Genomic DNA, 23,297 nt, shown 5'->3' with positions numbered 1-23,297 from the left:
TCGCAGGTATGTATGTACAGGAAGAAGCAGAGTAGATGCAGGGTTCAGCACAACCGTGGTTTCAGGCATCCACAGGGGGTCTCGGGACGTATCCCCCATGGGTAAGGGGGGATCCCACAGTAGTGTTTTGCTCACTTTGCGATTTAGATCACTAAGATCGCACTCCATTTATTCTTTTCATGTCTTGTTTCTTTCCCTGGACATTATACTTCTGAGGTTCAGCCACACTGCTGAATCTGTTTCATCTTGTTACATAGAAAGCAACCGCGTGAATATACCACAATCCATTCACCTGTTCTACGCTTGAGGGACCATCCAACTTACTTTCCTTTCCAAAATAAAAACTTGATTGCTTTTATTACACAAGTAACGTGTTCATGAGAAATAAGATTTACACAATACAAAAAGGTATAAATAAGTTTGATTCCTCAACGTTACTGCTCCAAGATCACTAATGCTAAGTCTAGTGTACATCCTTCCAATGCACACATACACATATAAACACAGTGTACACATACACATATCCTTCGAATGTACACAGTGTACACATACACATATATATACACCATGTACACAAACACATATATACACCACGTACACATATACACAATGTACACATACACATATACACAATGTACACATATATATATACACAATGTACACACAGATACACAATGTACACATAAACACACACTCTCACACTCATACTGTATTTTTTTTTAATCAGTGTTCTAGATCCGGGGTGTTTTTAAATATGAAGTGTCTACACCTTTCCACCTCTCTCTTCAGTAGAGATGCCTTTATGCCTTCTCTTGTCATCCTTGATAGCTGACCCCAGTTTCAGGTGAGGAATGAGGTGGTGGGCTTACTGCACCCAGCTGCTGGTAAACTTTTTTCCCAGAGGATTTCTAGCTTCAGGAAGAGCAGGGGCACGTGGCTACCTGTTTAACACGCAGCCCCTCCCCAGGGGCAGCAGAGGAGGTGCTGGGCAGAAGAGGGGCGCGCTGGGCACAATGCATGGAGGCAAAGGGGAGCCCCTCGTCTCCAGCCTGCAGAACTGCGGCCGGGGCAGGCTCTGCTTGGCTCAAAGAGGCAGCAAACCACTTAACAAGTCCGGGAGTTACTTATTCCCACCTGCCCTGCACCTCCTGCCAAGCAGCCCAGGGCCGCCCGCTGGGCGGCCCACCCGCAGGGACCGCCCTCACTGGGGAGCCAAGCCCTGGTCCTTCATGGGGGCTGGAACCCGCTTCCACCCCGCCGTGGCCTTCTGGCCCTCCACCTCTAAGCCCGACCCCTTCCTTTAAACTCCTGCCACACCCTCGGCGATGCTGGTTATCTGAGCCAGGACGCCCCGTCGGGCCGTGGCGCAGAGGCGGTAGCGGAGGGGGAGGGGGTCCAGGCCTGCCCCACGGAGCAGCGCCCGTGCTCAAAGCCGCCGGCGGGGTCTCGGGTCCCCACTCCGCATTCCTCGTGGAACCCACGGGAGGGAGGACGCGGGGCACAACAGGGTTACGGGCCCAGGGCTTCAGGGCCGTGTCCCTCATCTTCAAAAATAACGACCCCACCTTCATGACTTGTGGGGCGATTCTTTACCTCCCTAATCTTCACCAGACCCCAGGATGGCCCGACCAGTACTGCCCCGCTGCCCCCGACCACGGCGGACAGGGCCAGAGAGGCGGCCCCCTGCCCCAGGCCCAGCTCAGCTGCTCAAGGACGCCACCTGCAAGGTGTCCCCACTCAGTTTCCCCCCTCAGCCTCTGCAGGGTCGTCTGCTGGGAAAGGAGCCTGCTCTAGGATGTGCCTCAAAAACAAGCTCCCTGACCTCAAGCTACCCGCTAGCTCTCAGCCCACCTCCCTCCCGCCCTTCAGGACACAACCACAGACACACGTCGCTCTGCTCCGCACCAACGGCCCCTCCGTGCAAGCGCCTGAGCCAGGCCGGCGGTGACCAGCCTGGCTCCAGCAGGACCCCCAAGCCCAGCCCCCACTCCACCCAGCCCCCACGCCTCACCCCCCACGCCTCACACCCCGCGCGCCTCACCCCCCACACGCGCCTCACCCCCCCCCGCGCCTCACCGCCACACGCGCCTCGCCCCACGCGCCTCACCCCACACGCGCCTCCCCTCCTATCCGTGTGTCCCTGGAAAAGTTAAACTTCTGCGCCTCCTTAGGGTGGTGAAGACACGGGACTAATGCATCCGCATCACAGGACTCGGGGCCTGTCCCCACCCCCAGCACAAACCCTCAGCGGCGCTGCCGTTTTAACTCCCCCGCAGCAGAAGCACCTGGAAGGCCGTTAACGGCAGGCCGCGCTGGACCCACCTGGTGCTTTCCCGTCACTGGTGGGGGTGGGGAGCGGGGCGTCGGCGGCGACGCCGGGTGCTGTGGGCGCGGGCCCCACAGCTACCTGAGCTCCGGGCCGAGGGTGTCCCCATCCCGCTCTCCAGGCCCCGGCCGCGCGGACCGCCCCTGCTCCCCCAGTCCTGCCCCCTCTTCCGCGTACGTTCTGCTCCACCCGGCTCCCGGCCCTCGGAGCCCCGGGCCGCCCTCTCCGCGCACCCCATCCCGGGCTCATCGGGCGCAGAGCCGCACTCACCGGATAACCCCGGGCGGCGGCGAGAAGCGACTCCGCTGGAACAGCAGCGAGGCCGCTGGGGCCACGGAGGAGGCGGGACTGCGGCCTTCTCCCAAAGCCCGCCCTAAAACCCGGAGTCCCCGCCCAGCCCCCGGAGTCCCCGCCCAGCCCCCGGAGTCCCCGCCCCCAAACCCGGAGTCCGCGCTCCCCGGCCCCCTCCGCCCGGCCGCGCGGACAGGGACTCTGGGCGGGGTCTCGGGGGCGGGACAGGCCCTGGGGCGGGGCTGCGGGGGAGCGGCGGGGGAAGGGACGGTTGGGCCGCGCAGATCGCCTTCCCCCCTTCCCGGGCTGCAGGGCGGGCTCCCCAGGATTCTGGCGGCTGCAGGGCCGCGAGTAGGCCCGGAGGAGGGGCGTGAGGGCCCGTCTTCCCCCGTCGGTGTCGTCCCGGAAACGCTCGGGCGGCCCGGGGCGGTAAAATGGCCCCACGCCCCTCGGGCCGGCCGCGGGCATACGCTGCATCGTGCCTTTTTTTTTTTTCATCTAACTCCTGGGCCCCGCACACACCTTTTTTTCCTCCCGCAGTAATTTTAAAGCATCCAGCAGACATATTTCACCTGTAAATACTTGAATCTTTATCTAATCGATAAGGCCTGTTTTCTGAAACTTTTCCATAATACCAGCATCACACCTGACAAAGTTAATAATGCCCAGCGGTTCAGCTTTCCTCGATGCACTCCAAACTATCTTTTGACCGTTGCCCTGCTCTAGCCAAGGTGGGAGGAGGGATGAGATTTTGGAGGGAGTCTCAGGCAAAGCTCACCTGCAGGGTTTGCTAGGAGCCTGCTCAGGGTCACAGCCAGAATGTGGTCCCACGGAGGGAAGTCCCAGGCAGGGGAGGGACCATCAAGTGCAGATGGAGGCCAGATATTTAGCAAGACTCAGTAAATACTGCACTATATTATTTCAACAAAAGACAACTTTGCGTGTGAAACACAGAGTTCTCCAGAGTCAGACACACGTGCACTCTGTTTTTCAGGACATGTGGCCTTCTTGATCCATGTCTGGTTTTGGAGCTCCCCAGGCGCCTGGACTTCAGAGGGCCAGCCATCCTTTGGCCCCTCCTGCCCTCCCCATGAAACAGGGTTCATGTCACCTGTAGCCAGGAGTCCTGCTCTCAACTTTGTAGACCTGCTCCAGCTACCTGGGACCCAGGAATTCCCACTGGCTCCAAGCCCCTTCCGCTGATGTGCCCAGATCAGCAATCCAAAGAAGAAACGGGTCCAGGAACATGGGCTTTCCCTTCCCACAGGGCCACTGGGAAGTCCAGTGGCATCCCAAGTTGCTATGGAGGTACATTTGTCAAGGCCAGAAATTAGAATGACCCCCTTTTACAACTTGTTTGTTTTATTTGCAATTCCTATGAATGCAAATATGCCTTGTGGGCCCCATTTGTACTCTTGCCCTGGGTTCTGTAAATTTTGTGGCTGTCTTGGTTCCGTATAATTATGGGCACAAGAAACATTTCATTTTATTCTTAGCTTTACTACAAGAAAAATAAACCAGCAAAATCATAATGATGAATGGCAACTTACAGTTGACCTCCGTAGTAGAGAAAGCACGAGAGAATGTAGCCCTCTTGCAAAGGGGCAGACGCCGCCAAGCTCCAAAGGATGGCTGCCATGCCAGGATATGGGGCCTGTTCTCTGGGGCCTCGCCAGGTGGCAGGCAGCGTGCACCAGTCCTGCAAGCTGGCTCGTGCCCAGTTTGCCCCTTCGCTTCCCCTCTCACTGGTGTTTACAGGTGCCCAGAGCGCTGGGTGTCCAGAGCCCTGGCCAGATTCCAAGCAGTGAGTACCTTTTGCGAAGAGCTACTCTGCCCAAACTGTAGTTTTTGGATGGAAATGTAAGAAATGCAGACACGAAAGACGTTTGCAAATGATACAGTTCCATACAGTGTTAGGGGATATTATGGGCTCAGCTGTGGCTTCAAAATTCACATGCTGAAGCCCTGACCTCCAGCGTGCCTGTATTTGGAAATGGGGCCTATAAGGAGGCAATAAAGGTTAACTAAGGTCATGGAGGGGGGCCCGGCTAGGACTGGTGTCCTAACGAGGAGCTGCGGCCCTGTGATGACCCAGCGAGCAGGTGGCCATCTACAAGCCGGGAAGAAGAGCCTCGCCAGAAACCAACCCTGCAGGCACCTTGATCTGGGAACTTCCAGCCTCCAGAACCGTGAGAAAATAAACTTCTGTGGTTTAAGCTGCTCCGTCCCTGGCGTTCTGCTATAGCACCCTAATCTGACTAAGGCAGGGGGTTAATACTTCACAGCAAGCTGACTTTAGGAAAGCTACGAACCTCAGCTTTCTCATCTGTAACGTGGGGATAGTATTAGTGCTGCCTCACAGGTCGGAGGACGACAGGAAGGTCCTTGTGAAGCCCTCAGCACACGAACGGGGAGCCCAGTAGGTGTTTGCTGCTACTGAGTTTATTGTTATCATTAAAGATCTGACGGATGAGTCCAGGCACCCGGATGGCCCACTGGGGGATGTTTGGGGCACAAGGAAGGCCTGACCCTGCCTGCACCTTTCCTCATGTCTGTCCCAGATTCCTGCTGTCACTCTGCCACCACGGCATCCACCCTTGTTCCCAGCCAGTCCTTGTCTTCCCCAAATGGCCTTCAGTTTGGTGGCAGCAGCCCTGGCGCCACCCCCTTCCCTCCTGCCCTCCATGCCCACCCAGTGTCAGGGCCGGTGGGCAGACCTGCTGGGCGGGGGCCCTTGTGACGGGCTGGCCAAGCCCTGCCCTCCCGCGCAGGCTGACCCCGCAAAGTGACGGGAGTTTAGGGCCCTCGGCCTCTTCCCACAATGAGCCCACCTGCCCTGCAGTGCCGCTCAGCTGTGCCTTCATCGCCCCCGGCCTCCTGCCTACCCTGTCCCACACAGCCTCCCTCTGCACGACCTCCTTCGGCCTCTACTTGGGAACTGTTGCCCCCGGGGGGTGTCAGGAACGGGTCCTCAACCTCCTTCCTGTGATCTCCCGACGCCTCTTAGCCACGTCACTGTGCTATACTAGGGAGGGTATTTTTGCCTCTCACACCCCAAATTCCTCAGGGGACTGTTGGTTCGTCCTTGGATTCCCGCCGGGAAGAGACCTGGAGATGAGCTTGTCTGGGAGGTGGTCCCAGGAAACCCGCTGGGAGAGTCGGGGGGTGGGGGGACCGGGAGGCAGCCGGGGCGCCTGAAGCTCAGTCCTTGGAGATCCCACCCAAAGGCCCTGCCAACTCCTATCCCACCAGGCCTCAAGTGAGGGCTGCTTCCAGGACAACAGAGCCCTGGACCTTCAGGCCAGGTGGGCAGGTGGCTCACGAGGGCAGAGAGACGTCCCAGGAGTCCCTGCAGGTCCCACAGCCAGGCTGCAGGACATCAGATATCCAGGCACGCGCTCTGGGCCCCTGTGCTTTCTGTGTGGCCCGCGGACCCCCTTTCTCGGATGAGGAAACTCCCAAAGGTCAAGGCCACGCCTCGAGAGGCAGAGCCGGGCTTCAGACTCTGTTCTAAGGCCAGTCTCTCCATTCCATCGGTCTGTCTCTTTCAAACAGATGACAGTGAGTGGATGAAGGGCCGCAGTCTGATTAACCCAGGGCTCCAGCTAAGAGTTCACCGCTCTTGATGGTCTGGTGTTTGGTACTAAAGTCATAATATCGCATTTCCAGGTGAAACAGTAAAATTCCAAGGAATGCAATTTGGTCTCTACTGACTCTGAAGCCTTGTCTAGGGCCCTCAGGGATCCCCCCGTGGCTCTCGGATAATCCAGGGCCGGCGCTGCATCCCCAGCCCAGCCTGCTCTGCTCGGCAGAGGCCGGCCCTGCGCTTCACTCAGACGACCCTCGCGGGCTTCTGTGGGGACATCACGGAGACCCAGGAGCGGAAGGGGCTGCGAGGCCGGGGGCTCGGGCCTTTGTGTGCCCAGCTCAGCGCCCTCCTGCCAGGTGCTCAGGAGCTGGGCCTGGGGGGCAGCAGGGAGGAAGAAACGGGCCTGCCCTCCAGGGTGCCCAGCAGGGCTGGGTCAGGGGCGTGGGACCTCTCGCCCTGCTGGACGGCCTCCCCACGGCAGGCAGCCTGGGGCTCTTCTCCACCCTACACTGCCGAGGCCCGAGCAGGCGGCAGCGGGACTCACCTGCCTGAAATGCGGGCACTCGGGTGCACCTTGGAGAAGTTGCTGGTTCTCCCTCCAGGTGGGGCATCAGGAGCGATGGTCCAGCTCCCAGGACCCGGCTGGGCAGGGCCGCCGGAGGGAGCAGGCACGGAGAAGGCGCCTCGGGGCCCCGGACCTGCAGGGCACGAAGTGACGGAGCCACCGCTAAAAACAGTCCTGCACTTTGAAGAGATCTGGGGTCAGCGAGAATCTGTCCCCGACCCGTGAGATGCGGATGTCCCCTCCCCAGCGTCTCCCAAAGGCCGTGCCCTGACTTGGAGTCTGGCCCATAAGAAAGACGTATTTGGTCTTTGCCCACCGTTCCTGGCACAGAGCTCCCAAAACCCTTGGAATTTCCTCTGCTGAGAGGGATGAAGGTGTCTTTCCTTATGCTGATGAGCTGACTCTGGGAAACCACCCAAGGATGGGGCTGGATGCCAGTGGAGCCGCCGTGTGATCAGAGGCCTGGAACGTGGGTCCCAGCCCCTGACCTTCCGGGAGGGCGGGGGGGCTGGAGGCGGAATCAGTCGCCAGTGGCCGTGATGTAGTCAATCACGCCTGCATAAGGAACCCTCCACAGAAACCCCGAAGGAGCGGGTTCAGAGAGCGCCCAGGCTGGGAAGGCGTGGAGGCTGGGGGGGGGGGGGGGGCGGGGAGGGGTGTGGAAGCTCGGGGGCCTTCCCCCACCCTCCCCAGAGCGTCTCTTCCATCTGGCTGCCCCTGAGCCACGCCTCTTATCAGAAGCCAAGATCTAGTAAGTCAAGTGTTCCTCTGAGTTCTCTGAGCTGCTCTAGCAAGTTAATCCAACCTGAGGAGGGGGCCGTGGGAACCTCTCATCTACAGCCAGTGGGTCAGAAGCACACGTGACAACCTGGCTTCAACTGGCATCTGAAGTCGGGGGGCGGGCAGACTTGCGGGACTGAGCCCATAACCTGGGGGATCTGATGCCCTCACAGCTCTAAACTGTTGTGTACTGTGTAGAGACTAGGCACAGATTTACAGGTGAAGAGTGTGCATCTTCTTCCTTCTGGCGGTGAGCGACAGCTCAGCTCCGTGAGTCGCCTCACTTGCCATTAACATTAAAGTCTCTGCTGGGAGAGTTTCAGTTTTGCAAGATGAACAAGTTCTGAAGGTGATGCTGGTGACGGTTGCCTGGCAACATGAGCGTACTTAACGCCACTGACCTGTACACTTGAAAGGGGTTAAGATGGTTACGTTTTATGTTAGGTGTACTCTACCACAATTTTATAATTTTGGAGCCTTTCGTGAACGCACAGGCCCTGATCAGGCCTCACCCACTTTGCAGTTGAGCCCCTGGTTCTACCGCGAGAGCAAACTGAATTCAGGTTAGTTCCCAGAGCCTGAGCGAAGCCCAGCTCTCCCACCTCTATGTACCGAAGCACATAATATTTTCTTTAAAATCCCTTTCTTTTATTTCTCATCTGTATTACAGTGAGGGCTATACATTAATTTATTTAGATTACATGTATAGGTGGGTAATGTGACCTGCAAATCATTAGAGGATATAGAAAGGGTGATATAAAAATATTTGTAATATAAAATGAAGATACTGGGATGGGCAGCATTGAGAATACTGACTTAACTATTTCCCTAGGGGTTGATACTTCGGATGCTCCAAAAACGTATGGCTTTACTACAGCCTCCTGTAGTCTAGCCCTTCCTTCCCTGCCTGAGTCCTCTAGTCTAACCTGCACTGAAACATTGACTCAGAGATTTCACTTCTTAAAGCTGTCCATATCAGTTAGCTTTTGCTGCACGAGAAACCACCCTGCCACTGCAAGGCTGGAAGCAGCAGTCATATTCATCCCACGATTCAGTGGTCAGTGCTGGGGCCGGTCTCCTCAGGTCCTCACCCGCGAGTCTGCGGTCAGTTCCCGGCCACTTCGGTGGCTGTGCTCTGGGGCCCAGCGACACTGGGCCCATGTCTCTCACCCTCCACGAGACTGGTTCAAGCGCGGAAGCTGTGTGTGTTCTTGAGGCTGAGGCTTGGACCAGGCACCGCCTCCCATCTGCCACACCCTACTGGTCAAAGTGAGCGACGAGACCCGCCCAGTTCAAGGGGTGGAGAAGCAACCCCGTTACTTGGTGGAAGCAGCTCCCAAAATCGTGGCCGTTTTTAGGCCTCGCCACGTGGGTCCCACCTCATTCCCTCTCCCTGCAGGTCTTTGCTCAAATCCCCCTTTATCAGAAGGGCCTTCCTGAGCGCCCCGTATAACATGGAGCGCACCACCCACTCTCCCCCCAGACAGCACTCCCCATGCTTCACTGCTGTGGTTTTCTCCAAGCACCTATCACCAGATCACATCTACTATACGAAATAGAAAGCAGACGCCTGGCCGCCCCACGTGTCCCCTCCGTGTCCCCTTGAGTACAGAACCACCTCGTCTCTGGGACCATGTCCTCTGGAGGGAAGGAGGGGAAGGAGCTTACACAGCATTCCCGCCTCACCGCCCCGCCCCCGAGACCCATGGGGCCTCCTCCCTTCGAATCCTCTTTCCTTTATTATGTGGAGCAATCCTGTGACCACGTTTTGATCCTGAACATCCCCACCAGCCCCAATTTTACCACAGCGGAGATTTTTTCCTGAATAAATGCAAGGCTTGGCCTCCGGTGAGTTCCAGCTCTTCAAGTCCGATCCGCGGAGAGCCGAGAGCGGCAGCGTGAGCAGCGGGCAACGCCAGCCCCGCTCCCACCGAGCCCTACGGCTGGAGCAGGGGTGCCCACACCCCAGATGCCCTGCAGGGGCCGTAGTGGCTGTGGTTGGACGTGTCCTCAGCTCACCTTGCGGAAGGTCCTGAGAACAACTGTCTGAAGCCTACTGCTGTCGATGAAAAATTAATCAATGGTCAATCTGGGAAAGAAACAGAAGATTTAATTCAAGCCAACCTGAGGCTTACAACCCGGGAGACGGTTTCTCCGAAAACTCTGAGGGCTGTCCTGAAGAGGTGCGGGGGGAGGCCAGCATGTGTGATTCTGACGAAGGGCTACGTGCGGCCAAGCACACGGCTTGGTAGGAGGTCACTGCTATCCACGAGGGACAGATACCTTAATGGTTTTAGTGCTTTTCTAAGTGTGGGAAGAGGTGAGAATCCAGGTTCATAAAAATATTCTCCTGGAAATATCGAACTCTCTGAGGGTCGGTTCTGCCAGTTTTCCCCGAGCCAAAGTGCCTCATCCTGAATTCCTTTCAGCGTGTCCTGGAAGTCAGCGACTGTGGTGGTTGATGACTTCATTCTTGTGGGACTGGGTGCTGGGCAACATTCTTTAGGTCACAACCCCCTCCTTTTTGTCTAAATTTTGACCAAGGTTTTGTCTTGGGGCATTTCATGACCAATGTACCCCATGGCACTAGGAATGCTCATTCCCAGGTCAGGCGAGGATTCCCTCGATAGGCCACTCAATGTGTTGTTACTGGACTAGGCCCTGTTAACAGTAGCCCAAAGCCTCTGGGCCGCCTGTCCTACTAGTCTGTTATGGTCCAGGAAACGGTTCCCTCTTGTAGCTTCTTCCCACATCTAGAGTTACGCTGTTATAATCACTGATCTTCCAGAACTATGAATTTGACAATTGTTTTAGGTCACCTAGTCGTCATTATTTTTATCGGGTTTGGTAATGCAAGAAACAATAATCTTGTAAAATAGGCAGCATACAAGTAATACAGCTAGTGACATGAATACGGTCATAAGTAAGTATTTGAGTTAAGAACTTCTTTTAGGTGCAGCCCAGTATCTCCCCAGGTCGTCTGACCAGTCTGTTCTGCACCAATCACTACCTTAAGGGAAATGATATAGTGGCCTTGCCCATGAAGTCCACCAAAGATGTCTGCACATACAAGGTGAGTGGTGGGTCATCGTGACCTCTTAGAGGATAAGGAAAGGAACGTTACCTTCTAAGGAGTTCCATGGCTGTCGCCAGAAGGAGGAACGTGGATTTCTGTGGCTGGGCAGATATTTCTGCCATTGGGGAGGTCAGGTTACACCCAATGCAGACGCCCATGCACACTAGTGGGGAGGGAGGAGGCCAAGGGCAGAGAAGAAGTTTAATTTTTTCTTGTCTTGCCTTAAAATAAGAATTTAATTTCATCACCACCCTGTGTAAAATCGTGTAAGACAGCGGTCATCACATTGTAAAATGTGTTTTAGGAGGACTCGTGAGATGAATTCCATTCTCTTCTCCAGAAACACAAGCTTGTTTCTGTCGCACAGACACCGCGAATTAGGCCACTGATCAGGTTTCCTCGCACTCTCGGCAGCTGGAAAGCCCTGACTAAACTGCGCTCCAGCTTTGGAAGCGGATAGGGTTTCCCTGCAGGCAGTGTGGGCGCCACCGCGTTCCTGCTCACCTTCCTAGCGCCCTTCACTGCCCTGATTCACCCACGCATATGTTAATTGTATTATTTTTCTAAGCTGCCTTGAACTCGTCTGTCAACTCGGTGAGGACAAATGCATTTAAACATCGTAAAAAGGGAGGGGCAAGTTCACTGTCTCCATGTAACGGGCTGCTGGCGGGTCCCCTCTGGGCGCCGCCCAGCCTTATCTGCTTGTTGGGAAAACGCCCACCATCAGGCCGCTTCCAGCCCGCCCCAGGGGAGAAGGGAGGGAGTGACAGCCTGAGCCCCGACTCCCCTTGCAGGCCGAGCCCCAGGAGGGGCAGCTCCACGTCCGCTGGAGCTCTGTCCACTTGACTGGGCTCTGTGGCCACTGCCCGGCTGCAAAGGATGCTGGGAACTCCATCCTTCACGCAGCCGTGTGCCCGGGTACAATTTGAGAGTTCTATGACTTAGGAAAGAAGGGAAAGAAATGGCAGGTAACTCACAGTCTTATCCTCCTTACTGTGAGATACTAGAAAATACATGTTTTCTCCGCCCCAGCTCCTGGCACAGAGCCCCTGAACCCTTGTAATTTCCTAAATGATAAGAACACTGGGAACATCTTTTGTTCACTGAGGCGACTCTCGGGGGCTCCTGGTGGGGTTGGTCACCAGAAAGACAAGGCCAGGATGAGAAGCTTCTGATTCTCAGCTCCTCTCCCGCCCCCCACCATCCTCCAGAGAGGGGAGAGGGGCCGCGAATGGAGTTAATGATGGATCACGCTTACACGAAGGCGGCACAAAATACCCCAACAGGACAGGGTCCAGGGGCTGAGCACAGCCACACCGGGAGGGTGGCACCCCCAAGTCCATGGGACAGAAGCTCCCGTGCTCAGACCCTCCCAGGCCTCGCCCTACGTACTCCGGCCGATCATCTGTTTCCTTTATCACGTCCTTTAATGAACTGATACATGTAGGTGTTTCCCTGAGTTCCGTGAGCTGCTCTAGCAAATGGACTGAACCCAAGGAGGGGGTCGTGGGAGCCTCTGCTGTGTAGCCACGTCAGACAGAAGTTGGAGGTAACCTGGGGACCCTGCTTGGGATTGGCACCCGGGGGGCAGTGTTGTGGGGCTGAGCCCTCAATCTGTGGTGTCTGACACCAGCTCCGGGCAGCAGTGGCAGAATTCGGTTAAATTGCAGGACACTCAGCTGGTGTCACGGGACCAGCCCCCCGACATCTAGTGACCAGAAGTGACCTGTTCTGTGTGGAAGTGAAGGAGCTTCACTGGAGAGACAGACCCAGGCGGGAGAACTGGGTGCTTTTCTTATACACTTGCCTGTAGCTTCTGAAGGATTCCTGAATCCCTTCTGGAGACAGGATTCAGGACAAAGCCAGGCGCTGCCTCGCACCTGAACCAGAATTCTCAAGTGCAGCTTAGTCGCCCGGCCAGCCAAGCCCTGGGCCACGGGGAGGAAGGTGTTTCCTAGCTCGACCTGGGCGAGGACGGGCTGTGCTCCAGGCCCTGCCTGCTCTTCTGCCTGCGGGGCTGTTTTCAGGGAAGACAGGCCGATCCCTGGGGACCCTGCAGGCTCCCACCTGGCGAGGGGGGGCAGTAGAGCAGCCGCTGAGGGCCAAGCCGGCTGCAGAGCCCGGACTCTGCTGTGGACGCCCTAGCCATGGGGCGTCGGGGGTTGGAGGCGAAGCAACGGGGACCCAGCAAAGGGGCAGGAGTGGGAGTGTCACTCCAGTTAGGAGATAATAAGGCAGGTCCATGTTCCCTCAGACAGGGCCGGTCCCCTCCACCGTGGGTCCTCACGAATGGCCCCAGGCAGGGGACAGAGTCCAGAGATGAAACACATTTCTCCCCTCTGTGGGTCATGAGACTGGAGAGCCGGCACCAGACTGGGGGGCTGGCCCTGCCTCCGGCAGGCAGGTGGGCATGGGGCGGGGTCTGGCTCCGGGGCTGCGTCGCCCCTCGAGGCGGGGTTGCTGGTTCTTCCTGACCCCTAAGAAGGTCGGGGGAGAAGAGAGGACACAGGGAGAGAGGCCGCCCCAAGGCGGAGCGGGGCCCGGGGGCAGCCTGCTGCCCAGACCAGCCCCGGAGCGAGTCTGGGACCCCTGCCTGCTCGGAGTTGCTGGGCCGTTCTGCCGGCAGGCGTGTCCGAGGTCCTCGCTCCTGGGATCTGAGAACAACGACGTCCACTCAGCCCCCTGGTTTATAAACGGGTGAAACCGTGGGCCAGGGGAAGGGTTAAGTGACCCATACGCGGGGCGGGGGCAGGGAGGGTATGTGCAGGTAGCGTCTAGGGAGCAAGGAACCCGCTCCTCATGGCTCTTCTGCCACTCCCCAAGGAGGTCGGGACGCTGAGGGCCAGACGGACGGAGAGGAAGGCCGCATGGCGGGGGCCAGGAGAAGCGGGGAGGCCGCCGGGCCCTGGAAGACACAGGCAGGGCGAAGGGGGAGCACGCCCATCGGGAGGGGCCATGGACGGGTCTGCTCGGCATGGGGGGAGGGTCCGGCCACTTGCTGGGGAGGCGTCCGCGGCCCAGCCTGCTTCCTCCCTGGCGTCTCCTGGGGTCACCCCAACAGACGTGCGTCCTAACTTCATCTCAGCACCCGGTTTCTGAGGCGGGAGCCGACACCCCGCCCAGGAGGGCGCCTGGCTCTCCCGAGCCCGGCCAGCTGGTCCGAGATCAGGACCCGCTCAGAGGGCCTGGGCACACAGACGCGCCGGGACGCAGGGTGCCAACCAGAACCTTTATTCGCACAGGGCCACTTTCTGCCCGAGACGACGGCCGCGCTGATGGGACAGGATGGGGGTCCCAGATGGGGACAGGGGTGCAGGCAGGAGGCCTCCACCATGTTCATGGAGGGGCTGTGCACTGCTGGGGGCGAGCCCACAGCCGCGGACACATCCTGAGGCCCTCCTCAGTACTCGAAGGTAACCGTCTTGACCCGCAGGTACTCATTCAGAGCCGCCTCTCCTGCAAGACACCGCGAGCCCGGGAGCAACGTCACGGTCCCGGCAGCGCTGTGGTCTCATGACCCCGTTGGCCCCGTAGCTGAGAAGAGCATTGTGCTCTCCTGCACCTTCGCACCCCCCTGCCCCCGCTGCAAGCCTGACGTCAGAGTTGATCCCCGACTGGACCTAACCCCCAGCTTCTGGCTTCCACAGTGGCGGGATGCGGGGAGTGGGACCCAGCCTACATTACAGAGCAGCCAGGGAAAGAGGGGTGCCGGGCAGAAGTCCTCTTCCCTGGGCAGGCAGGCCCGGTGACACCGTCTCTACACTGGGACTCACGTCACCACATCAGGCATGCTCGGCCCCCACGGGTTCCCCTCTCTGAAGCCTCAGCCCTGACCGTGGTCCCAGGTCCCGCAATCCGGCCGTTGCCTGCCTCCCTGGCCTCCTGCCCGCCCCTGGGCCCACTCCAGCACTCGGCCTCTCTCTGCAGCTCCAAGACCAAAGCTGGTTCCCTCAGGACCCGCCGTCCCCTCTGGCAGGAATGCACGAACCTGGGCCTTCATGGCAGCTCCTCCAGCCACTCAGGTCTCAGCCCAGAGGACACCTCCTCAGGGAGGCCCACCTGGCCCCCAGCTAAAGCCACCCTCCAGCCTCCTGTTCAGATCGCTCTGTCTGGATGGCTTCCAGCAGGATCTGGCTTCCAGCCCCACTTATCACCGATCCCCTCCCGGCAAGAAGTGAGCAGCCATCTCGTCAGCTCCACCCCTGGCCCCTGGGACTGAGCGGGCTCTAACCGACGTCTGTTGAATGGATAAATGAAAGCGGGCACGATCAGGTTACCCAGGTCTTTGCCAAATCCCGACTGCTTGAAGCCTCCGAAGGGAGCGGCCACGTCGGTCTTGTTGTACGTGTTGACGAACACGGTGCCCGCCTCTAGCTTGTCGCTGACGTACAGGGCCTTGCTGATGTCCCTGGTGAAGACGCCAGAGGCCAGGCCGAACTCTGTGGCGTTGGCCCGAGACAGCACCGCATCCACGTCGCTGCAGGGAAAAGCCAGGAGGGCCTCCGTGAGGAGGGCAAGGGTCCAGCCCTGGACGTGGGACCCAGAGAGACCTGCGCCCCCCCGCCCCAGGGGGGAGCCCGACACGGCCGGCACAGGGCGCAGACCGGTCAGCCCCACTGACCAAACTGCAGATTCACAAGCGAAACAAACAACGGTTGCTATTCCGGCCACTGAGGTTTGGCTGGCTCATGACGCAGCCGTGGGTGCTCAGGGCTGAACCCAGCACGCCGTGGAGACGCCCAGAGAGACGCGGAGGACACTCCTGGTGGGCCCAGCCGCCCTGCGGTCCCCTGGGGTCCCCACCCCCGCGGCTGCGAGGAGTCTGCGGGGTCCGGGCTGCGTCCACAGCCCCCACCCGTCTGAGCTCCCCTCCCGGCCCCGCAGCTCATGCGAAGACCCCAGTAACAAGGGCAAGAGTCAGGCTGTCATGAGCCGTAAGTGGGCTCCCTACCCGCTGGCAAACCGAGAGATGATCATGACGGGCCCGAAGGACTCCTCCCGGGCTATGAACATGTGGTCCTCCACGTCCGTGAAGACGGTCGGCTCGAAGAAGAAACCTGTGGTGGAGACAGAGGAGTTCGTGACACTGTGGGTGGCTTTCCTGCCCCAGGCGCACGAGTCCTGACCCTCACAGCCTTTCAACTAAGTGCTGTAAGCACAGTGAGGTGATGCTGGGAGCTGGTCTGTCCACCGCCAGGGCTGCAGCTCGCAGCCGGACGAAACCTGGGTTTTTCTAGTGACCTTTAGTCTGAAAGCACATCTGGATCCTTCGGCCAGTGCAGCCTCCGGAAGGCCCTCCATCGGCCCCGTGGAGGGGGGCTTGGACAGAGGTCCTGGTGGACAGGTCCTCCCAGGACAGCCTCCCCATCCTTCCTGACCCTGCGGGGTGGGCAATGCCTGCCCGGGGGTAGGGGCCGGTGCTCTCGGCCAGACACACCTTCTCCCATTCTGACTGCCGCCCCACAGGCCCTGGCTGCCCCACAAAAACATTTCTGGTGGCAGAAGGGCATTCTCTGACTACTTCTCCTCTGGACATAGAGCTGCGGGCCCTGAGACCCGCTGGACTAAGCTTTAGTTTGGCCTGATTTAGGGAAAACCAAGAGACTTGAAATTTTCTGCCTCCAGTGTTCAGAAGAACAAAAAAAATTTTATCTTTAATAAAATATTCCGTATTTTTATAAACTATATTTTAACAGTAATTACAATTTCTAAAACATGAGTCGTGTATGAACACATGTTGACCCCTGGGGTGTGGCCTGTATTCACCCTGCGTGCAAAGGAAATGTGCCCCCAGGTCCCTGTGCTCCGGGGTGGCCAGTCTCCGCCCACACCTCCGTCCTGGCTGCGTGCCGGGCCCCGGGAAGGAGGGCTGCACGCCCAGGATCCCTCATCCTCTGGCCTCCAGGTGGGTGGGCCACTGGGAGAAGCCTGTATTCACAGCACTGTCCCCCATGGGGGCCCTCAGGCCAGGGGGTGATGGGGAGCGGGCCCCACGGTTCCTGGGTGCTGCAGCCCTAGCTGCTCTGCAAAGGTGCCTTCACGTCATGTCAGCCCCAGACTCTGGCTTCATGGAAGCCCAAGTTCGTGGGGGCAGGGAAGAGGGCAAGCAGACAGCAGTGGCACAGTGGCTACATAAGCTCTGTGCAGGTACGAGGTGCCCAGGAACGCCCGAGACCTGTGGGAGCACCATGGCCTGAGCCCGAGGTCACCTGAGTGATGAGGTCACCAGGTGGGGATGCTCAGGAGGCACCTGTAAGCGGAGGAGCAGCCAGCACACGAGTAGGAAGACGCCGGGCGTACTCGGAGGGAGAGTTAAGGGCCGCAGGTTGGACACAGGTGGGGAGACATGCCGGGGTGAGCTTGCCTCTGTGGAGGCGCTCACCGTGGGAGGGTTTCGGCACGGAGGACACACAGCCAGACGCGGCAGCCGCGTAAGTGCATGACTGGGGGCTCGGGAGGCCCCCAGGACCCCCGTTCCGGTCCAGACTCAGGGGAGAGTCGGCACGATGGTGGCGGGGAAGATCTCCAGGTTTGAGAGAATCGGGCAGTTAATTAAGAGCTGGGGTCAAGAAAGGGAGGAGCCTGGAATCCGTTCCCTCCTTCCCTCCTTCACGCCATCGGGCGGACAGGCTGGCGTGGGCTTGGTGCCGGCACCAAGGGTTGGATGGTGAGGGTGTAGGAAACAGACGTGTGCCTGACAGGGGGAGCAGCCCAGATCGTCCGAACCTGCTGCTCCGGCTTCTCGGGCTCGGTGACTGGATTGGACCGAAGATTCTAGAAGGGCAGGTGTGTGTCTGGGGTCAGGTCGGGGCTGGGGATGCTGTGACAGGGTGGACTTGGCACCACTGAGACCGAGGGGCCTGGGTGACGTGCAAGCGGAGGGGTCCAGGGCTCAGGAGTCTGGTTGAGGAAACAAGTCCCGGGCGGGTCTGAGCCGCTGCAGGGTGAGAGACCCCCCAGGGAAAGTGTCCAAGCTCAGGACAGACCTGGGGCTCTCCCTACATTTAAGGGACAGGTGGAGAGGGGGTTTCCGGCCAAGAGTGGCCATGGAGGAGTGATGGCCAAAGATAGACAAACCATGAAATCCAGCACCACGGATCCACGGGAGGAAAGAGTTTCAAGGATGCGGAGATGCTTGGGCAACCAGGGCCTCATCTTACCAGCCCCACACCTGACCTGGCAGGTGTCCAAATAGCCAAGGTGCCCCCCAACCCCGACGTCCCGGATTGGGGGCTGGAGCCTAGGAGCCTGGCCCCGCGACGCCTGCCCCGGAGGCCATGCCACCGCTGTCTTGGCTTGCCCACGTGGCCAGGAGGGCTGACTGACCTGGCCGGGGGACTTGGTTCCCACCACAGACCAGCGTGGCCCCTTCCTTCACGCCGCGCTGGCAATACTCCACCAGCTTCTGCAGGTGGGCCTGGTGGTTCTGTGGCCCGTGGCTGGTGTCCCGGTCGAGGGGGCTGCCGATCTTCATCTTCCCCACCTCCTCCACCTGCAAAGGTCCTCCCCGTCAGGGTCGCCCGGTGCCGTGGCTCCTGACCAGTCGCCGCCTGACCCGCCTCCCACGTATGCCTTTTCAGCGACCAACCGCTGGCCCCTGAAGAAAGTTCACACGCAGGGCTCTGACTCCTGGGACCATATTCTGGTTCCAAACCTGCCTTCCGGGCTGCAGCCCCCAGTGTACCCTCCGTGCAAGGAGACCTGGGCCTGGTGCCGGGGGCTGGGATGACGCAGATGTGCAGAGAGGTGGGAGTTGGGGGGGGCGCGCGCGGGGGCAGCACAGGGAGGTCCTGCACCCGACCTCCCAGACGGAGGAGCTGCAGGCCACGGGGTGGGGAAACAAGACAATGACGCCCTGTGACAAGGTGGGCAGACGGAGCGGCGTGCAGGGGCTGCACCTGGACTCCCCCCAGCCCGGCCCCATGTCTGTCCACCCAGGTTGCACCGGGAGGGCCCCACCCGAACACGGGCCCCGCTGCTCACGTCAGGGGAGCCGCGGGGTTGCCGTTTCTCGCCGAAATAATAAAAACCAGGGAAGACTTGTCACAGCGCCCCCGACCAGGTGGATGGCGCCTGGCCCGGCCCTGGCTCTGCCCGCCAAGGCCCTGTACCCGGTGAGTGGGCAGTTCCCAGGCCCTGCGGCACAACTTACCACCCTCTGCACAAACTGGTCGTGAATCGAGTCCTCTACAAAGAGCCGGCCGGCGGCGATGCAGTTCTCACCTTTGTTGAAGAAGACGGAGCTCATTCCCTTCGCAGAAGAGGTGACAGGGCTGGGTTACAACCCCCGGGCGCCAGCCCCCAGCCCCCACTGGGCCTCGTCGGGAAGGGGAAGGAGGCAGGTATCCTGACCTCCTGCGGCCGTCCAGGCTCACCGGCACTGGGCACCATCCCCGGAGACGAGCGGCCACAGGGGAACAAGCAGGAAGTGAGGCCGCTGGGGGACCAGGCCAGCGGGGGGAGCACGAGCGGGCGTGCAGTGGGGGAGCCTGGACACCCCGCAGGCTGGGTGGGCTCCCGGGCATGACGGGGCTCAGGACTGCGCTCCTGGAGCTGAGCCTGGAGACGGGGTCTGCGCCCGGAAGCAGGCGGCAGGGGTGGGCCTCTCGGGAGGGATGGTGCCTGCCCAGGCCCGAGTCCCGAATAAACGTCCTCAGAGGCCCCAGGGAGCCTGCTCTTTGGACCTGGGGGGCCGGGGGTTGGGGGAGGGAGGGAGGGAGAGCCATTCAGGCTCGGCTCTCCTGGAAGAAGCTGCGACTGCACTGCCCAGAGACACACACAGGCCTCCGGCCTGGCAGCATCGGCCTCTGCTCGGCCGCCAGTCTCCCTCGGTCTCCCCTCTAATGAGGCTGCAGCCCCTCCACGCGGTGCCGGGCTCACTCCTCCGGGGCACAGCAGCACTTGGATGGGGTGGGGGTGTCTGGGCACCTGGCTGAGCGTGGCCTGACCGGCCTGCTCCCCCTGGTGTGCAGAGGTGTGATGACGACAGTGACAGTGTCAGGACTACTGACCCACCGCACCTGCCACGTGGTCCACGCCCTTCAGACATGACAGCTGAATCCCGTATGCCCATCCTCCCCCATCGTCCCGGTGAGAGCGCAAGGCCCAGAAAGGCTAAGTGACTTCCCGACGCAGCCCAGCGAGTCCATGGCGGCGCTGGGCAAGTGTGGGCGGCCGCTGCCAGCAGGGTCCCGCCCAAGTGCCCAGGGCTCTGCTTGCTTCTCTGTGGGGCAGGAAACTTGGCCGTGCTGATTTCACAACAGACGGAACCCTGGCTCACGTTTCCCCATCTTTGAAGCTGACTGCAGTTATCCCTGCAGTTGTGAAACTTCTTGGGGGTCTGTTCTGTAAGGTACATGCCACTCCTTGGCCCCAAGGCCTCTTCCTTCCTTCTCTGCGGTCCAGGATGCCTGTGCATCTGCCCGTGGACCCTGAGCCCCGGCCCCCACCCTCCATGGCCCTCACCATCTGCACGGCCTTGCGGAGGTCGCAGTCAGCAAAGATGATGAGGGGAGACTTCCCGCCCAGCTCCAGGGAGACCTTCTTCACGTTGCTCAGGGCACAGCTGAAGGGAACAGAGACTTGGCTAGCTGGGTCCCTGGAGCCCGGGACACGGGGTGGCGGGGGGAGCGCCAGGTGAGGGATAAGGGCCGCTCCAGAGCACGCTTCACTCAAAAGGACGGCAGAGGGTCCGGGCTGGGGGGAGCCCCGTGTGACCCAGGCCGCGCCTTCCCCCGTCACTCTCCCCTCGTCCCCCCGCTTCCCCCAACTCCCTGCCGCCTTCCTAGCCCAGCACCCCAGCCCAGCCCTGCCCCAGGCCTTGCTCCCACGGGTACCCCTGCACCCCTCCCCTTGCAGACGATCCTCCAGGTCAGCCTCGCTGTCTTCAGGCCTGACCCCAAAGAGGAGGCCACACAGAGCCACTCTGATGGGCACCCGTGTGGTGCCCGTTCAAGAAGGGGCACATGGCCCCCACCTCAGGGCTGAGGGGTACAGAGAGGCCTGTGGGAGCCAGGGCAGGGGCAGGGCTGCAGCTTTAATCCCCATGGAGATGCCCTGCCACAGCTGGACCGTCCCGGGAGGTCCCATGGGTGACCCTCGGAGCACAGCAGTCACGGCGGTCAGGTGTCCTCAGAGAAAGGGCTTGGAGACCCTGCAGGTCAGACTGCTCAGCAGTCCCAGCTCCTCTCCCTTTGCACCTGTCACTCAAAGTGCAGACGTCTGCCCAGACCTCACCCCAGAAATTCAGCTGCACTGGGCGGGGGGGTGGTTCAGGCACCCTGCGAGGCCTGGGGCAGCCAGAGCTACAGCTGCTGCCCTGGGGTCCGGCCCCATCGACCTCTCCAAGCTCGTCAGCAGCCTGGACCAGAACCACTGACATGCCAACTTCCTTCACGGGACCGGGGGAAACAGGCCTGGAAGGGGCAGAGCTCGGCCCGCGCCGTGTCATAAATCAGCAACGCGACCCAGCGGGTTTGAGGCCGGCGGCCGAGCACTAAGCGGGGAGCGGCCCTCGGCCAGCGCTGGCCAGCAGGAGGGCAAGCGCCTCCCATACCAGCCGCAGGACACGGTAGTTTTTGTTTAGTGGCCACGTTAAAAGCAAGCTCAAGAGAATCCAGTAAAATTAATTCTATTTAAGCCCATTAATAATAATATCATTTCAACTGGTAACCTATATAGAAACTGTCGCGATGCTCTACTCTGCTAAGTTTCCGAGATCCGTGTCCCTCGCGCTCACAGCTCGTCTCAATCCCGAGCAGCTCCGTCCCCAGCAGCCGCGCTTGCTCGTGGCCCTGGATCGCAGTGAAGCCCCAGCCCCTCGCTGGTCCCACCCCGCTGCACCGGCCTGACCGAGGGCTCGTCACTCATGGAACCAGGGTCTGCAGTGGCCCCACCCTGTGACAGCCACAGGCTCGAGCTCACGCACAGCACTGTCCGCTTCACACGCGGGACCAGAGGCCATCGGCCCCGCAGTGCTGGCCCCTCCACTCACTCCACCCGCCTACCTTTTCATGATACGCTTTCCCACCTCGGTGGAGCCCGTGAACGCGATTTTCCGCACGTCAGGATGGTCCGAGAGTCTCTGGCCGACCACTGAGCCTGGGGGAGGAGTGGGCGGGGGATAAGGATGCCCACGGTGCCAGGGCAAGGCAGGGGTCCGGCCACCCTCCTCCAGACCGTCCTCCCATGGCCAGAGCTCGGGGCCCACGTGCCAGGGCCTCGGCACCCCCGGGCTCACCGCGCCTTGGTCCCTGGTGTGGGCAGAACTGTGTCTCCCCAAATTCACAGGCTGTAGTCCTGACCCCTGACCTCAAATGTGACTGTACTGGATGTAGAATCTTTAAAGGGGTGACTGAATTAAATGAGGTCATTAGGGTGGCCTTAAAGCAATACGACCTGTGTCCTTATGAGAAGAGGAGACAAAGACACACAGAGACACAGACGACCATGTGGGGACGCAGAGAGAAGGATGAAAGCCCCCAACCAGTACACATTACCCCTCCTGTGGGGATGCCTGGACTCCTGGCCGCCCCACACTCCATGACCCCCCACGCCATGCCAGGCCTGCAGGGACCCTTGCCAACGTGGCCAGCGCCTACTGACCCTCCTGGACCTGCAGGGACCCTCGCCAACGTGGCCAGCGCCTACTGACCCTCCTGGACCTGCAGGGACCCTCCCCAACGTGGCCAGCGCCTACTGATCCTCCTGGACCTGCAGGGACCCTCCCCAACGTGGCCAGCGCCTACTGACCCTCCTGGACCTGCAGGGACCCTCCCCAACGTGGCCAGCGCCTACTGACCCTCCTGGACCTGCAGGGACCCTCCCCAACGTGGCCAGCGCCTACTGACCCTCCTGGACCTGCAGGGACCCTCCCCAACGTGGCCAGCGCCTACTGACCCTCCTGGACCTGCAGGGACCCTCCCCAACGTGGCCAGCACCTACTGACCCTCCCGGGCTGCTGTGCAATGAGACCTCAGGGTCACCTCTGCGCAGACTTGACGCAAGGCCCCTGCTGACGTCTCCTCCTCTGCTACTCCACTCCCGCTTCCCTGACTGCCCTTCCTCCACCTCCTTGCGCCCCACTTCCCTCCACTCTTACAACACCCAGTGCCTCTGGCTGCACTCTGGGCCCCCTTCTCTTCTCCATTCACTGTCCCCTCAGTCATCTCACCCCGGCTCACCTCCTCAAATGCCATCTGCAGGCTCACCATCCTCTCAATCTCTATCTCATGCCCAGCTTCCCTGCATCGAGACCCATCTATCACTCCTCGGCCTGCTCGGCACCTCCACTTGGACGCCTTACAGCCTCTCAAACTCAGCATGTTTGAAACTGAACTCCTCAGCTTCCCCAGACCTGCTTCTCCCCCATGTTCTCCATTTCAGTCAGCAACCTCTCTGTGCAGCCAGCCCTTCAAGCCAACAGTCAGTCCCCACACCTGCCCTCCCCCAACCCTCCACTAATCAGCCAGTCCTGGGGCTCCTCCACCCCACCCAGTCCCCCCATCGCCATTGTGCACCTGCCTCCACGCCTGTAGAACTGCCTGTGCCCAGCGGCACCAGTGAAGGTCTGGTTCGGAAGGTTTGGAGTAGGACACTTGCATTCTCTCTAAACAGTTAAGGCTCCATAAGTGATTTTTTTTTTTTTTTTTTTTTTGCGGTACGCGGGCCT

General features: G+C 60.0%; 2 protein-coding genes across 6 annotated transcripts in view; both read right to left on the bottom strand.

Annotated features, from left to right (window-relative positions):
• The window catches only part of SLC41A3 (solute carrier family 41 member 3), a 64,754-nt gene extending 62,024 nt beyond the window's left edge, over positions 1-2,730 (bottom strand). For 3 of the 4 annotated variants that reach the window (XR_007479509.1, XM_049715448.1, XM_049715449.1), the window contains exon 1: positions 2,597-2,730. The gene's annotated coding sequence lies outside the window, so the exon portion shown is untranslated. The remainder of the gene's footprint in view (positions 1-2,596) is intronic. The other variant, XM_033416047.2, reaches the window with a different exon arrangement.
• Positions 2,731-13,842: 11,112 nt separating this feature from the next.
• Positions 13,843-23,297, bottom strand: part of ALDH1L1 (aldehyde dehydrogenase 1 family member L1) — an 81,474-nt gene continuing 72,019 nt past the window's right edge. For both annotated transcript variants that reach the window (XM_049715734.1, XM_004285454.4), the window contains exons 17-23: positions 21,634-21,727; positions 20,093-20,192; positions 18,780-18,878; positions 17,954-18,119; positions 15,579-15,684; positions 14,905-15,104; positions 13,843-14,083 (exon numbers count right to left, since the gene is read on the bottom strand). In XM_049715734.1, the coding sequence (XP_049571691.1) occupies positions 14,028-14,083; positions 14,905-15,104; positions 15,579-15,684; positions 17,954-18,119; positions 18,780-18,878; positions 20,093-20,192; positions 21,634-21,727 (821 nt within the window). In that variant the 3' untranslated portion in view covers positions 13,843-14,027. The remainder of the gene's footprint in view (positions 14,084-14,904; positions 15,105-15,578; positions 15,685-17,953; positions 18,120-18,779; positions 18,879-20,092; positions 20,193-21,633; positions 21,728-23,297) is intronic.

Source organism: Orcinus orca, chromosome 10 (assembly GCF_937001465.1).
Source record: "Orcinus orca chromosome 10, mOrcOrc1.1, whole genome shotgun sequence".
In the NCBI taxonomy this organism is placed as follows: domain Eukaryota; kingdom Metazoa; phylum Chordata; class Mammalia; order Artiodactyla; family Delphinidae; genus Orcinus; species Orcinus orca.
The sequence above is the reverse complement of the archived record's forward strand: the minus strand, read 5'-3'. Positions and strand labels throughout refer to the sequence as shown.